This window comes from Raphanus sativus, chromosome 6 (genome assembly GCF_000801105.2).
Source record: "Raphanus sativus cultivar WK10039 chromosome 6, ASM80110v3, whole genome shotgun sequence".
NCBI classification, from domain to species: domain Eukaryota; kingdom Viridiplantae; phylum Streptophyta; class Magnoliopsida; order Brassicales; family Brassicaceae; genus Raphanus; species Raphanus sativus.
Window position 1 is genome coordinate 50,260,887 of NC_079516.1, and position 16,319 is coordinate 50,277,205.

General features: G+C 42.0%; 3 protein-coding genes across 3 annotated transcripts; 2 read left to right on the top strand and 1 right to left on the bottom strand.

Annotated features, from left to right (window-relative positions):
* On the top strand, positions 1-1,946 carry LOC108813557 (calmodulin binding protein PICBP). The gene is made up of 2 exons (XM_018586141.2): positions 1-1,674; positions 1,776-1,946. Exon 1 carries the CDS (start codon positions 134-136, stop codon positions 1,667-1,669), a length of 1,536 nt encoding a protein of 511 aa, XP_018441643.1. The 5' UTR covers positions 1-133; the 3' UTR covers positions 1,670-1,674; positions 1,776-1,946.
* Positions 1,947-3,033: 1,087 nt separating this feature from the next.
* Positions 3,034-10,529, bottom strand: LOC108812984 (pre-mRNA-processing-splicing factor 8A-like). The gene has a single exon (XM_018585396.2). It carries the CDS (start codon positions 10,372-10,374, stop codon positions 3,355-3,357), a length of 7,020 nt encoding a protein of 2,339 aa, XP_018440898.2. The 5' UTR covers positions 10,375-10,529; the 3' UTR covers positions 3,034-3,354.
* Positions 10,530-13,627: 3,098 nt separating this feature from the next.
* LOC108812985 (nuclear transcription factor Y subunit B-1) lies at positions 13,628-15,734 on the top strand. The gene is made up of 6 exons (XM_056987697.1): positions 13,628-13,772; positions 13,844-14,060; positions 14,450-14,822; positions 14,934-15,017; positions 15,107-15,166; positions 15,524-15,734. The coding sequence occupies exons 2-3, from the start codon at positions 13,852-13,854 to the stop codon at positions 14,604-14,606; spliced, it is 366 nt and encodes a 121-aa protein (XP_056843677.1). The 5' UTR covers positions 13,628-13,772; positions 13,844-13,851; the 3' UTR covers positions 14,607-14,822; positions 14,934-15,017; positions 15,107-15,166; positions 15,524-15,734.
* The last annotated feature ends 585 nt before the right edge of the window (positions 15,735-16,319 follow it).

Here is a 16,319-nt window from a genome sequence, read left to right on the forward strand (position 1 = left end):
AGACAAAACCGCATACGTATCTTTAGCCTACTACCATTGAAAAAACAAAAGAGAATCTTACGTTTTTATTTCTTCTTGTGATCTAAACAAACAATAGCTTTGTCTTCAGGCAAAGCAAAGACTCTTTGAGAAGATGGTTCAGAGGAAGACTTGTCAAGCAACCGAGTCTTATAACAATCTCCAGCCTGAAACTCGGTTTGGTCAAGAACATCTCAAGAGCCTTGGACCTGAGATGATGACCATGAAGAAGCGAACCAAACCTAAGAGGAAGGTTATAGACAGTCCTGCTTCTCAATCAGGTACGCCACAGTCAACACCGAAGAAACACGATCTCGTTGTTGCTAAAGGGACAGGTATGTCTCCTAACTACATGAAAGGAACCTCTAGCTCTGAGGCAAGGAAGTTGAACAAGAGTAGACTTAATAATCTTACAAGGATTCAGAAGAACCAAATCGGTTCAAAACATGATTCTCGTCATGGAGTTAACAACAAGCCGAGTTCGAGGATGGTTAGGGGTTTGACAAAGGCTCCGAGTTTCAAGAGATGCTCACAGAGAGCTACTTGTTCTTCGACTTTGAAAGACTCCAAGTTTCCAGACTATCTGATGCTTCATGATGATGAAGCGGTTAGTGGAACCTCTGTTTTGAAAGTCTGTCCTTACACGTACTGTTCACTCAACGGACATCTCCACAAGCAGTATCCTCCTCTGAAAAGCTTTATATCGTCGAGGAGAAGGAGCTTGAAGTCTCAGAAGAAAGCTTGTAAGGAAGATGTTGTGGAGATGTATGTAGAGGAGAAGAAAGAGTATGAGGTTGAGGTTGGTACTCAAATCTCAGAAGCCCTCTCTGAAGGAGCACCTCGTTCTGAAACCGATTCTGATGATTACTTTGATACTAAAGAGATGGTGAAGTTGTCAGAATCTGATATGGAGGAGACTTTTGTAGCTGAATCTGTGAAAGAGATGCAAGAGACTTATGAGGCTGATGATTACTACTCTGAAAAGGCAGAGATGGTGAAGACTTCAGAAGCTGAATCAGGACAGTCTGATTTGGAGGAGAGTCTAGTTAATGACTCGGTGAAAGACACTTTTAGTGAGGTCAATGATGAATCTGATAGTGAAGAGATGGTGAGGTTTTTAGAAGGTGATCATGACTTGGAGGAGACTCTATTAGATGAATCAGTGAAAGAGATCCAAGAGAACTCAGAAGTTATTGATGCTGGTGAAGAGACACTAAAGGATAATAAAGCTGAAGATCACAAAGCGGAGCTTCAAGACCAAACTGAAGAAACCACAAAGGTTCCATATAAGCGTAAACAAAAGCCATGCAACCAAGAAGAGTCAGACGCCACCATTTCTTGGACCATCACCAAAGGCAAGAAGCCTGTGGCAGAGACAGAGGATTTGAAGGATTTCAACCCAAGAGAACCCAATTACCTTCCACTTGTCCCAGATGCGGATGCTGAAAAGGTTGACCTCAAGCATCAGGACATAGATGAGAGGAGAAACTCAGAGGATTGGATGTTTGATTATGCTCTGCAGCGTGCTGTTACCAAACTTTCATCAGCAAGGAAGAAGAAAGTTGCTCTGCTTGTGGAGGCCTTTGAGACTGTGAAACCTGTTATGCCACATGGTAGAAGTTATGGAAGACACCTTCAGACCTGCAATTAACAGAGGTTATCAACTGAATCTCTTACAAACTCAACTAATAAATCTGATGTGTTGTTGCAAGTTATGGTTATGAAAAAACTTTCATGGTTTCTATTTGTGGTTGTAGTATGAATGATATGATTCTTCCTTAATCTGTGAGGAGGACTGAGTGCGTGTTTGCTTTGAGACTAATGTATGGGACAATCTTATGTATTTGTCTAGTTATATGTAAACAATGCTTCAATCAAATGTTGTTGTTGGTTGTTATAAGACATTAACTGTTGTTTTCAGCCTCTAACCGAGGAGTTTGGTTGTTCTATTACCTAAGATTAGACCGCGCTATAGTATGTAAAACGAAGAGCTCATGCTATACTAAATCAATAAGCTAACACGTCTACTCCTAAACACAAACATTATAAGCTATTATAACTAGCAAAGCACATAGATCTAGACTTAGGACTGGTAGGACTGAAACTTAATCGTTGGTGATCTTCTTGACGAGGGACTTGTGGATGTGAGGGATGACATTGGCACCTCCACTGCAATTAAGTATCCTAGAATCGATGTTGTGTAATAGACAGCAGCAGTGGCACCTAGGGGTGGGCGTTCGGGTACCCGTTCGGGTTCGGATCGGGTATTTCGGATTTTCGGGTATTTCGGTATAGGGATATAAAACCCGTTCGGGTATTTCTGTACTTCGGGTCGGGTTCGGGTATTTTTAGTTCGGGTTCGGTTATTTTGGATCGGGTTCGGATATTTACATTTTAGAAGAAATAAAAATAAAATTTTCAATTTTTTAAAGTTTCTTGTATTTAAAAATATAGATTTCACTTAACTGATTTTTCTATTTTTTTATAGATTGAGTGCTTAATAGATTTGGATATAACATTTCAAAAATAAAAATATTAATTTGGCTATTGTTTTTAAACTTTGGATGTAACTTTTGTTAATACATGAAATAAAAAATTTGACATGCATTTTCAATGAATATCAAATTATTTTCTTCATAATTATATATATACTATATGATCTTAAAGTATGTGTAACATCAATTTAAATATTTTAAATAAAATGAGAGATGTAAACTAGAAAATTAAAGGTAAATATACATATGTTCGGTTATATTCGGATATCCATTCGGGTTCGGGTATTACCCGTTCGGGTTCGGATATCCAATCTCTCCTAACTTAATATCCATTCGGGTATTTTGCTACTTCGGTTCGGATTTCGGTTCGGGTTTTTCGGATCGGGTTCGGGTGCCACTTCGGATATCGGGTAAAGTGCCCACCCCTAGTGGCACCAACTCTCCCATGTGCTGGAACTCTTGCCTTGAGACGACACTAAAGAAAACAAAACCAGCATATAACTTGGGGCAAGAAAAAAAAAAAGACAAAGCTTCTCGATTATCAGACATATATCTTCAAGTACATTTACATCCAAAATACTACAAATATGTAATACTCCAAAAAAAAAAACAAAGTGATGTCTCTCAGTACAAGAATTTCTCTGAAAAATTGAATCTTAAACTAAGCAAATACCAGAAGCCAGCAAGGAAGCAAAACTCAAGATCTCAAAATGAAGACAAAAACAAAGCAGTTGCATAAAGGAGCTCTCAACATTGCATTAAATCATAAGATAGTAGTAAGCACAGATATTCTTCATACGCAACTACAAGTCAACAAGAAGTGCATTACAGAGAAATAAAGTCAACCAAAGATGTCCTCTCGATCTCCCTCGACCATGTCAACATTCTCCATGTTGCTGAACTCCAGAAAATGAGTGGGTCGATGCTCCACGTCAAAGTACTCCTTTGGGTTTCCAAGTTTGACGCCGTACTTCATATCCACCGCGTGCTTAGCTCCCATAAAATTGTAGTTCCAAGATCCGTTCTCAGGAACCATGAAGAACCCAAAGAAACGGTCACTCAACAGCATCTGCACCTTCTCATAATGTGTGGGAACGTAACCGCGAGGATCGCCGCTGCTGCCTTTATCCTTGTTGAGACGTCCCCATTCGTATCCACTTTGCGTCAACTTATAAGCCGTCAAAGAGCACGAACCCGGAGTGAAACTACACGTCATGACGATGCATTTTTCTCCATCACACTGCTTGTTCTGCTCCAGAATCCGGGAATGAGAGATAACATCCTGCGGCGAGAGCTGTGGGAGCTCGTTAGGCTGTGTGTGCAACCATCCCAAGGGCTCGAGATCGTTTAATAAATCATTCTGCTCAGGAAGAGATGACGGTAAGAGAACAGAGTGGGAGCTTCCCCGCTGCGGCACCATCACAATGCAACGGATCTCCTTCACTTGAGGATTATCCGGGGCACTGATACCGTACAAGTATCCAGCGATTTGGGTACGAAGATCCGCTATGCATATGAACTTCTTCAGGAGGTTCTTTGGCATGATGTACGTGTATCCTGATTCCTTTATCTCATCCGAGTTCACGTAGATGTGGTTGACTCTGAGGTAGAGGTTGGTAGCTGAAATTGCACGCACACGCCAATCCGTCTTGGAACTAAACGCAGCTTGCTCGTAGGGGCTAATGGTGGAGACAATGAGCTCTTCACCATGAACATTTGTCGTTCTGGTTGTGACTGACTGGTGGCTGACTTCCTTGGCCTGTTTCTCAATCTCAGCAATCTGTTGCCTCTGTTGAGAAGGTGGAGTGATCTCAGCTCCTAGAATAATATCTCTCATCTCCGATTGCGTCAGAGCAGACGTGTTCACGTTGTTCTTCTTCGCGTAGTCATTAATGATAACATCCTTTAGTGCTCCCTCCACTTTAATCCATTGTTCATCAGTGAGCGATGGCCAGATATGATGCGGCTCAGTGACAACAGACTTGTCTGGCTTCAACAACATCTTAGTCTTCTCGTTATTCACATGAAGCGCGCGGAGTATCAGAACGAGTCTCGAGAAGGCGGTATACGAAGAAACGCTCGTCAACCAATCATCATAGATGTTGAACAAAACCATCTGCGGCTCCGTCGCCTTCAAAATCATATCACCAAACTTCTCAATCTTGAGACAGGCCTGGAATGGAAGCTGCAGCTCGCTTCCCTTGATAACAACGTTGGGGAAATCCAGCAAGTGAACCTCCAGAGGATCCATCATTCCTTTACGTGTAACAATGATCTGGTTCGGCTGTTCTTCGACGGGGAGAGACTTCACAAGCGCAGCAACCTCTTCAGCTGTTTTCCATTTCGCCAGCTGGCTGAGACGCTTCTGACCTGCCCAGACGCTCGTATGGATAACTTTCAAGAACATCTGTCCAGTCCTCGGATTGAAAATAAAAACCGCACCGTTGATCGGCTTAGTTGTTAAGTTCCCCTCAAACGTCTTGTGAATCGTGACACGGTACACATTAGTATCATCAACAAACCATTTAATCTGATTGTTGAATACTTCACCATAGTTTTGAGATGACAGATACGGTTCCGTAGGAGTGGACGAGTATAACTGCAGACCTTTCTTTATCCTATCCCTCAACGCGTGTAGAGCCGGATTCGACTTCATAATCTTGTCCATCGCTCGAGTAAGAAGAGGCTTCGACCCGGGGAACCAATTACCAAACGCAGAGTGCAAGTTGTACGCTAGATCAATCCCAATCACTACACCGGTTGGAGACGGATAGATAGACATGCTATCCGATGTATAATCCATAAACTTGGCTCTGGTGTAACGCTCAATATCATGAGAGTCATAATCTCCCCATCGAAGCTGTACATCTATCCAGTACTTGTTACTCGCTTTCTGATCGAACATATCTTTAGACTCAGCAAGGAGACTAGGTTTCGACATCGGCCATTTATGGGAAGCGAACAGAAGAACATCAGCGCAAGAGCTGTTCATCTTATAACTCTTCCTTGGATGTATGGTCTCCTTCTGCACAGTTTCTATCTCCAATGCGTCCAGCTCTTGGTCCAGCACTTGGCAAAGATCCATCACAACACTCTCGTGTATCTTTTGCCACAGATGAGCACGGAATATCTGAATCAGAGATATCTTAAGCGTAGGAATCTTCCCATGCATGAATACTCCCGTCAGATCCAACTGCACCTGGAACCCCAAGTAAACATTCGCACGGTTAATCGTCGGCGACCACCAGAGCGTGAATCTTCTGTTAGGAATCTGGTTCAGACCAGACCTCTGCGCGTTCGTCAGCTTCTTGTACTTCATCGACTCCTCGAAACCAGACGCCTTCTCCCAGAAAAGACCCTCCCACGTTGGGAAGTACGTTCCCTTGAATAAGGTATGCTCGAGAATACCTTCCACGCCACCAAGAGCTTGTATAACATCGGTTCGGTAATTGTTCAAGTTCCATAGCTTCCCATCGTGCCTCTGGTGTGTCCACCAGAAGGGGTTTTGTTTAAGGATCTGGTACTGCTTGAACTCGGTCCGAACCCTCCAGCCTTTATCATACGCTAGCGTGTGCCTATCCTTCTGGAACAGAGTATTTATACGTGGAATTCCTCTGTCCCAAGAGTCTTCAAGATCCTCCAGTGTAAGACGCCTGTTTTGAGCCTGTGCTTCTTGTCTCTTTAAAGCATACTCTGCCCACACACGCTGCGAATCGATAAACTCGCTTTCCCATGGCTGTATGTAACGGTAAAGATTTGGTATAAGCTGATCTTCCTCGTGGCTCATCCCGCTCCTAAAGTGGGTTACACCAACGTCTGTCTGCTTGCTGTGCTTAAGGTCGCTTTGCGGGATTAAAATATGACCCATTGACAACATTCCCAGACCGCCAAGCTCCTTTGGAGCGTAGAAGATAACCGGAGGAAACCGAGTCGGCATCTTTGAGTTCAGACCTATCTTAACTCTTGTTTGGATTTTATTCTCACACTTGACCAGTAGATCCAAAAGCTCTTGCGTGTGCACTGTTGCTTCACGAAAGTAAGTCATGAGTCCAATCAGAGCCGTGTTCCACTTGTTGACGATCTTGGTAAAGGTTGTTGATCCCGACGACATGAGAATCTGCCTCACACGATTCTCAAACACCTTCATGTGTTCATCATCAACCCGGAGAAAAGCAGCTGCAGTCCTCTCCTTTGTCTGTTCGTTTTGAAGATTCCAGACACCATCTTTAGCATTGCTTTGCGTCGTCGTCGTCCTGATTTTAGGAAGTATGCGAACTTCAAATCCACACATGCTGAAGAGAAGGTTAGGATTATCCTTGCTGTAGACAGAGACGAAGCCATTCTCCCACTCGAAACTTGTGATGCTCCGAGGCATACGGTTCTTCATGTCCCAGAACACACTTCTACCGAGATTGACATCATGTTTCATCAGCCTCATCCTCGCATCTCTTGGCCAGCACTTCTTGTTGTTGTATCCCACCATGTTTTCATTGTTGGGATCGGGATGCTCCGTAAGATAGCGCTGAATAAGATCACGAGCCTCTTCATGTGTAAATTTAAACATGATATGAACTCTGTCTATATACCGAGAATACAGCCTTATGGGATGACGTGTCTCCACTTTTGTATCCCAAAACGTCATAAACTCGTTAGGCCTCTGCGGTGGTCCAGCAATCTCACTCGCTCGAGTCAAACCAAGAAGCAAAAGATCAAGCGACAGTCCATAGAACTGAACAATAAACGATGCAAACTGAAGTCCCCTGATCAGACCGTACGAGTTAGTATGATTTATATCCTTGTAAGCCAGAAGCACGTTATTCTTGGCACACATATAATCTGCAAGATTGTGATCAAGAATCAAACGGAGAAGCCTGTTCAACATAGTCAAATCGATCTTCTCAAAGAACTTTTCAAACTTCGTCTGGAGCAACACCACACACTGCCCATCACCTGTGTCCCAAATCCCTTGCAAATTATTGATACCTTGACACCACTTGTAAACCAGAAGCGGTGGCGGCTCTGAGTCTGCTGGCTTGATCCAATTCGGAAACAACTGACGCTTATCACCTTCGTACCACAAGTATTGATCAAGATACGCATCTGTAATTTTCTCTAGAGGATCTATTGCGTAAACCGGTATCAAGTAGCTGTACAGATCCATAAACTGTATGCCAACCTCTTTCATGTTACGCTGCGTGAGAAGAAGACGTTTGATTCGTGACAGAGCTTCGTGCGGATTGTCGTAAGCTTGTTCAATCAGACCAAGCTCCTCTCGCTGCTGCTGATTCAACCTCACATCACCACCGTATGATTCCTTTAGTCTCTCAAGAGCCAAGATGAGCAGCTTCGTGTCGTGTTTGTATGACAACGGAGGGAATGGAATCGGAGAAAACCTCCTTGACTCCAGCCAATGAAAAGTCGTCCTATGAATCGACACCGCCTCTTCTGGAGTAACGTACGGACCATCTTTCAAGTAATTATGCTGCCTTTCCTGTTCTGCCTTCAACCAAAGACGAGTTAACCTTCCGAGGTTTTTCTTACAAACCGTCTTATCAACGGTCGCTCCTCTTCGGATACGCTCACGGTTGTAGTGAGCAACGTTTGTCCACCAATCAGCCTTAGATTTGACGTAACGGAGGACCATATTCTCAACTGGTACGGGCAACCCAGGAACTTTCCAAGCGATGTTAGCTTTCCAGCATCGCCATGCCTCGCTAAGGTGTTGTAATACCGTCTTGGCTTTATTTTTCCTGATACCTTCTGGCATAGCATCAAGAACGTCGTGCATGACAGCAGCTCGAAGCTCCAAATCAAAATGGCTCTCCACTCTCTGCTTTGTGACCGTTTTGGGAATAGCTTTTGAAAGACGCCCCTCGAACTGACGACCGAGAAGATTCCCTAACCATCGCTCAAGAAGAGGGATTATCCCTCGTAGGAAAAACAGCCAGACCCTCCACATAGGAGCCCAAAAACCACACCCTGGTCCTTTACCCACAGGACCGGTGTTGAACCTGTAATATATCAAGTGCTTTAGATCCTTGCACATCCTGATCTGCCTCATGAGTCTGTATTTGTACCGATACATACCAGTCAACTGACCAACGTGGGAGAAAATATACTGCAGACCATCAGCTAACTGGAAGGCATCAACGTTACCGAGCCGGAACTGAACGTTTGCGTCGACTACAAGTTTTGTAAGCCGGAGGATCTCACGGCAGAGATGGAAAGCGTTCCCGAACCGTGACTTCTTTCTCTCTTTGGTGGTCAGAGTCTTCACTGGCTTCAAGTTGAAGTTGTAGTCAAGATGCAAATAGTTCAAACCCTTCCGGTGAATCAGTAGATTCAACATGTTATGCCCTTGCCGGCAGACTTGCAGACCCGCTTCAACCCAGTCCAGTTCGGTACTTTGGAAAAACTTTGTAGCCGCAAGAGAGCGGAACAAGTGCTTCTTCTTCTGAGACTTAGGTGGTCTACTGTGCACCTCGTTCAACACATAGCATTTCAAAAGCTTTTGGTAACTAACACGAACTTTAACCGGATAAGCTTGAGGACAATGCTCCTTAAACCACTCTGACACCAGTGGGATATCTTCTGAGCGCCGTGTCCTCCCAGACCTCATATTGAAAGGCCGTGGAGCAAACAACAAAGAGATGCCAGCAGATGTAGTGTCACTGTACAGTTGTGTGTCTTTTAGCAAAGGTTCAACTCCCTCAGGTAAGGTAAAATCATCCTCATCCTCATCCTCATCAGAAAACTTCCTCTCCAGCCTTTCCTTATTAGCGTTGCTTATTGGGTGAATCAACGGATCATAATAAAACGGAGGAAGATCAGGATCCTCAGTCTTTATGTACATAACCATAGGACTATGATACACTCCTAGTTTCACCTTCCTCGGCCTATTATTATACAAATGCGGAAAAGCCACTCTGTATTCAGTTCTCAAAGGAGAGCGAATGATAAGCTTGGTGATGTCATTAAACTCATTCCAATCCTCTTCCCCTCTCTCCATATCTCGGTACAAAGGCTCAAACCTAGGACCCCCAGGTATGCACATGTTGAGAGCCTTCGCCGTGGCGAAAGATTGCTTGTCAAACAAGTAAAAGTAGTTCCGATCAGCCAAATTATCAGAAAGCAACTGCCCCGCAAGCCTGTGAAGCGTCGCCATGATCGGAAGCGAGAGGTTCCACCTACTGTAGCTAGGACCGTTGATGAACCTCGTCTTCACCAACGGCTTGTGGTCGTAAAACCAATCGTACACAGCGGAATCCTCCTCCTCGTCGAGCTCCATCCGAATCGGCTCTAACGGATCCACGTCAAGCAAGTTATCAGCGTAGTCGAGGGGAGGCTCCTCGTCGTCAAACGGAGGAAACCTCATCCTCTTGAAGTGGCGGCGGTCCCTCTTCTCCCGCCTCATCATGATCCACATCGTTCCCCACTGAGACATGTAGATAGGTTCAACAACCAACGGGATCTCGTTCACGAAGGTGATAGCTCCGGTGATGTGGTACAGAACCTTCACGTCGCGGACCTGCTCCCAGGGCATGGGGATGTTCTCGAGTAGCTTGAAGACGGCGTGGGGGACGAATTTGAGCGCTCCTAGGTATACGCGTTTGTCGTGGCTAAACTTCTTGGATGACGACATGTCGCCGTGGTCCTTGACGATCTTCCTGACGTGCTCGGGAGGCATGTCCTCCTTCTGCGTTTCCACGAATCCGAACCTCCTCTTGTTATCTCCGTATCGCTTCGAGTTCAGCTGCGTCCATCTACGGGCCTTCTCTTCGACAGGAGGAGGAGAAGTTGGATTACAAGGTTGCGGCGGCGGCATTATGGAGCCAACGGTACCAGGAGGGGCTAAGGACATTGGCTAGGGTTTTTCAAATCCAAACGCCGAAACGGAGTCGCGGAAGTGTAAAGATGGCGAAGAATTTAGTGGAAACTAATTCAGTAACGAAAACCCCTAAAATTTATTTTTGGTTGAGTCGCTTCCTTTTTTTTTTTCTTAAGAGGAAACGAGTAGTAGTACTTTTTTTTTTCTGATCGAAGGTAGTGGTTATATAGAAAACTATGAGGCGGTGGGTGTGCTTAGGCGGTTGTTCAAATTAACCGGCACAACAGGCTAGTTAACTGTTATTGGGCCTTTGCTTATGATAAACGGGCTATAAATGATTTGTCCATAAGCCGTAGCCACAACGTTACAATTTTTAGTGTATTTGGAAATTACATTTTTGTCCTATTGGTTTCTACAATCTTTCCTGTTTTTTCCCTTTGATCACTAGTTTCTACAATCTCCAATACAGAGCAACTTCTACTCTTAGAGCAACTCTTTTTAATTATATCTGTAGATGTTCAATGAGTATATCTAAATAAAGAGAGAATGTTCATTAAGTAATTCTTAATCACCTTGCTGTTACCGGTTTAATTTTGTTTGGGGCAGAAGCTGAAAACACAAGTGAACAAACATCTTGTAATAAAAGTTAAAACCAGAATTATCAATTGTTTGATTATGCTCTGCAGCGTGATGTTAACCAAACTTTCCTCAGTAAGGAAGAAGTAAGAAGAAAGTTGCAGCTTGTGGAGGCATTTGAAACCGTGAAACCTATTATTCCACATGGTAGACCTGCACCGGTTTTGAGTTATGGAAGACACCTTCAAACCTGCAATTAACAGAGGTTATCAAACATAATCTCTTACGACTCAGTTAATAAATCTGATGTGTTGCAAGTAATGTTTACGAAAAAACTTTGATGGTTTCTATGTGTGCTTGTAATATGAAGCATGTAATTTTCCTTAACCTGTGAGGAGGACTTAGTGTGTGTTTTCTTTGAGACTAATGTATGGGAAACTCTTTTCTATTTGTCTAGTTATATGTAATTATTTGAAACTATGATTTAAAATTGTTCAGTTACCTAGAATAGAGCATGGAAACAGTATGTGCAGTATATAAAACTAAGAACACAATAACAATCATCCATAGCCATAAGAGCATTAGCAAGATCATAAGAGTATATGAGTATAAAACAAGAAACCAAGGGGGTTAAAAAACTAACCCATATACACTTTGAGGAAGCCCATACAACAGCTCACTAAATCAATAACTAGAAAATCACTTGGTATTTGGGGAGTGAAATTCAGTCGTTGATGAGCTTGTTAAAACGAGGGACTTGTATGTGAGGGGATAACTCCTCCACCAGCAATAGTTCCTTTGATGAGAATGCCAAAGCTCCTCATCTCCTCTGATTGCATCCTGCAAATGTCTCGGGGGGAATTCTCTTCACTTTTCAGATCTTTGCTGGCGATTCAAGCCAACTCAACAACTTCTGCAGTTAAGTATTCCAGAATCAATGCCGTGTAGACAGCGGCTTCTCAATTATCAGACAGATATCTTCTAGTACATGTACATCCAAACTACTACAAAAAAAAAACAACAAAGTGATGTCACAGTACAAGAACTTCTCTGAAAATTGAATCGTAAACTAAGCAAAATAGCAGCAGCCAGTAACCAAGCAAAACTCAAGATCTCGAAATAAAGACAAAAAGAAAGCAGTTGCAAAGGCACTCAACGTTGCATAAATCATACTCTACAAGAAGTGCCTTGTAGAGCAAACAAAGTTTGGGTATGTTGTTATATAACCCTACAGAAAAAAAAAGCATGCAAGCTAACTATTTAATTCATAGAAAGAGAGGAACCAAATTTAAAAGCAAGCGAGGATGGAGTGATTTCAGCTCCTAGAACAATATCTCTAATCTCCGATTGTGTCAGATCCCATACCTTCACGGCTTCACGTTGTTCTTGTCTGCGTAGTCAGAAACGATTAAATCTCTTAGCGCTACCTCCACCTTCATCCATTGTTCACCAGTGAGCGAGGGCCAGATGTGACGTGGCTCAGTGACAACAGACGCGTCAGGCTTCAACAACATCTTAGCCTTGTCTTCATCCACGTGAATCGCACGTAGGATCAGAATGAGTCTTGTAAAGGCAGTATACGGAGAAACACTCTCCAACCAATCATCATACATATTGAAAATTTTAATCAGTGATTCCGTCGCCTTGGAAACCACGTCACCAACTTTCTCAATCTTAAGGAAAGCATGGAAGGGGAGCTGCAGCTCGCTTCCCCTGATAAGGGGGTATGGGAAATCAATCAGTTGAATCTCGAGTGGATCCAACATTCCTTCACGAGTAACAATGATTTGTCCGGGCTGGATTTGAACAGACCGTATAATTGCATGAACCTCTTCAGATGTTTTCCACGTGGCAAACTGGTCGAGGCGCTTCTGACCGGCCCAAACGCTCGAATGGATAACCTTGACGAGTAGCTGACCGTTTCTTGGACAGAGAATAAAAAACGCACCGTTGGTTGTTAAATTCCCCTCAAACATATTGTGAAAGGCGTCGTTATCATCAACGAACCATGTGATTTGTTGATTGGTGAATATTTCGCCAAAGTTGTGAGATGACAAACATGGCTGCACATAGTCCATCTCATCGTTGTTGCTCCACATGGCTAGTTAATTAGGGTTTTCAAATCCAAACGCGGAACGGAGGAGGTGTAAAAAACTCTAGAGCCTAAGATCGATCGCGAAGAACTTAGTGAGGGCTAATCGAGTAAGAGCATGTTTATCCCTCGTACCCACTTGGGTTTCTTTCTTTTTTTTTTTTTTTTTTTTTTTTGGTCGATTAAAAAAAAAAAAAATTAAAATGCACCATTCGCGGGCCGACACCTGTCGGTGGGGCCCACGAACAGTGAACAAACCCAGCAGCATACGTTTTTTCCTTGGCGACTTTTAGCTCATGTTTCTTCAATTTTGTGGACCCCACAGTCTACTTTTTGCCTTGAAACCCTTCCAAGATATCTGCAATAAACATGGTCTAACTCGAAACCCCTACAACTTGAGTCGCTTTCTTTTTTTTTTTTCTGTCAGCGGGAACAAGTCGTGGTTATATACAAACTTATAGGCGGTTATTCAAACCGCAGAGCAGGCTAGTATTGGGCCTTTGTTTATGATAATTGGGCTTTTAAAATTATTTGCCCATAGGCCGTAGCCATTAACTAAATAGTAAAGAGAGAAAAAAATAAAAAGAAATTCTTAATCACACCATGCTATTACCGGTTTAATCTGTTAAGTGAACAAACAATCTTGTAATAAAAGAAGTTAAAATCCACAAGAACAGCAATTGTGTAAACACAATACTGTCTGTCTTCAAGTCTCTGCGAATTGTCTTAACCCCTTAACTAATCCCAATTCTAAGCTTTCAAGGTTTCTATCCGAAATCTTCAATTTTTGCTTCCTAATTTGTAGCGATTTTGAATATTTCTTTCTCTCTGCAGAGAGTAAAATGGCGGATGCGCCTTCGAGTCCAGCCGGAGACGGCGGAGAAAGCGGCGGCGGCGGCGGCTCGGTTAGGGAGCAGGACAGGTACCTTCCAATAGCTAATATAAGCAGGATCATGAAAAAGGCGTTGCCTCCAAACGGGAAGATCGGGAAAGATGCTAAAGACACTGTTCAGGAATGCGTCTCTGAGTTCATCAGCTTCATCACCAGCGAGTATGTTTCTTTCTTTCTTCTTTATGAATCTCTCTCTCTCTCTCTGAGTTTTAGCTTTTAGTAAAGTCTTTTAACTTTTTCTTTTATCTGAACTCTAATCAAACAAAAGTGTTGATATTGATTCTTGATCCTGTTCCAAGATTCTTTCATCTTTTGAATCTGTGAAAATTTGAAATTATGTATTCGTTTATTGTAGATAAGATTTGGCTAGTCACTCCTATCTTCTACTATCTGAAGTCTTTTAGGTCCAGAGACTGTCCTTTGGGATCCTTATCTGATCTTATGTTTGATTAGTGTTTTGTGTAATGGTTGGTTTTGGTTTGACTGTTATGTGTTTTTTTTATCTCTAATTTGCGAGACTATGGATTTATCTGTTATCTGGTAAACAGGGCAAGTGATAAGTGCCAGAAAGAGAAAAGAAAAACTGTGAATGGTGAGGATTTGTTGTGGGCAATGGCAACGTTAGGTTTTGAGGATTACCTTGAACCCTTAAAGGTTTACCTTGCGAGGTACAGGGAGGTAAGTTCACATTTTTTAACTTCTTAACCCCCCTCCTTTTCTACAGACTGTTTTATTTTTCTTAAAGCAAGAAAGATAAAACTAAGATCAAAACTTTGCTTGTCGAAAACTTGTGAAGAAAATTTTGTTTACTCTTTTGGCTTTTAAAGCTCTTGCCATTGCGAGACACTGATTTGGTCTTTTTCATTTCCATGTGTATGGGGTTGCTGTGAAACAATCCTGCTCCTGCTGATGCAGTTGGAGGTAAATTATAAAAAAAATCCCATATGCCACCATTTCAACTTCTTTTAATTTTGAATTTTTCTACTCACAAGAGTCATTCCATTCCATTGGTGTCTTACGGAATCATAACAGGGGGATAATAAGGGCTCAGGAAAGAGCGGGGATGGATCCAATAGAGATGCACCTGGTGGAGGTGTTCCCGGTGAAGATATGCCGGTATGGTTTTTGACAAATGTTACAGTTTTTAATTTTTTTTTTTTGCTTTTTGTTTTCTTAGCTCTGCCTTCGTCATTTTGATTACACAGAGCTGGTGAACGAAGTTGCAAGAAACTCTACAGAGATAAGAACAACGCCCAGTGATCAAAGTAATCCCTTTCTCTCTCTATCACACTGGCTTGTATATATACCCAATTGAAGTGCATAGTAATCTGTATGCATGTAGGTTTTATATCCAACCTTTCACGTTTATATTACAATAAAGTACTACAGCATAAAATCTCTTTTAGTAAAAACCATAACTTTTACAGCATAAATTTTACTAACTTTCTTTTTGGTGTAATTATTTTTACTAACTTACCAAAGGTAAATCTGCTGATCAAGTTGATTTTTAATTGTTATTATTATTTTTTTGTGGCTGAATCTTACCCCCATTGCATGATCTTTAACCCATCTCCTTGACAACGATTTTGGCTAACGTGGAATTTTCTTTAAAATGTGTGCAGGTAAACTTAGAGATCAGTGTGTTGTTAACAATAAACTTAGAGATCCGGTTTAGTTGGTTGTAGTTGAATATTTCTCTTAGATACCAGAACTATTTGAAAGAAGGTAAAAAATGTGTCTAAAAGCTCTCATCTCTTAGCTTCGTTTATGGATTTCAAAAAGTTGAATATGAACAGACTAAGATCTCATCTATTTGATATCCATTCTCTTTTATTTAGTCTTTATAAACTCGTTATCAAACAATTAGTTTAGAAAGACCAAAGAAACTTGAATACAAGAAAAAAAATGTCATCTAAATGAACATCCGCTAATCCGAATTGCTTACAAGCTTGCTGGAGCTCATCTCTAGTATATATAGCCACTACCATCTTTATCAAAGTAAGAAAAACAGTGAACAAATGGTCTTCTTTCTCTATTTTATTTAAATGCACCATTGCTGCTATAAACTCTCCATAGGCTTATCTATATCCACCTGAAAATGTGTGTTTCCAAATGATTTGATAGCTTTGTATAACCTATAGTCAAAAGGCAAGTAGAGAACTAAGACTTACTGCTTGCATTAGTCCTAATATTTCTAAATCTTCAAGGTTAGGGCTAACTCTGTCTAATCCTTTCTCGAGTTCTTCTAAAGTTATGTGTCTGTTTCTATCATTTTGAACATCTCTTTCACTCCTGCTATCTCTTCCTCTGACAAGGTCTCTGCTATCTCCTGAATGAATCTCCATATAACAGCATGTCTCGTAAAGATACATTGGTTAAACTGCAAAGTTACTATAAATAGTTCACCCTGATAGCAAT

Excerpts from the sequence above, each read along its gene's own strand:
- LOC108813557 (XM_018586141.2), top strand. The coding sequence starts at position 134 with ATGGTTCAGAGGAAGACTTGTCAAGCAACCGAGTCTTATAACAATCTC.
- LOC108812984 (XM_018585396.2), bottom strand. The coding sequence starts at position 10,374 with ATGTCCTTAGCCCCTCCTGGTACCGTTGGCTCCATAATGCCGCCGCCG.
- LOC108812985 (XM_056987697.1), top strand. The coding sequence starts at position 13,852 with ATGGCGGATGCGCCTTCGAGTCCAGCCGGAGACGGCGGAGAAAGCGGC. Across the intron at positions 14,061-14,449 it reads ATCAGCTTCATCACCAGCGA|GGCAAGTGATAAGTGCCAGA; the intron begins GTATGTTTCTTT and ends TCTGGTAAACAG.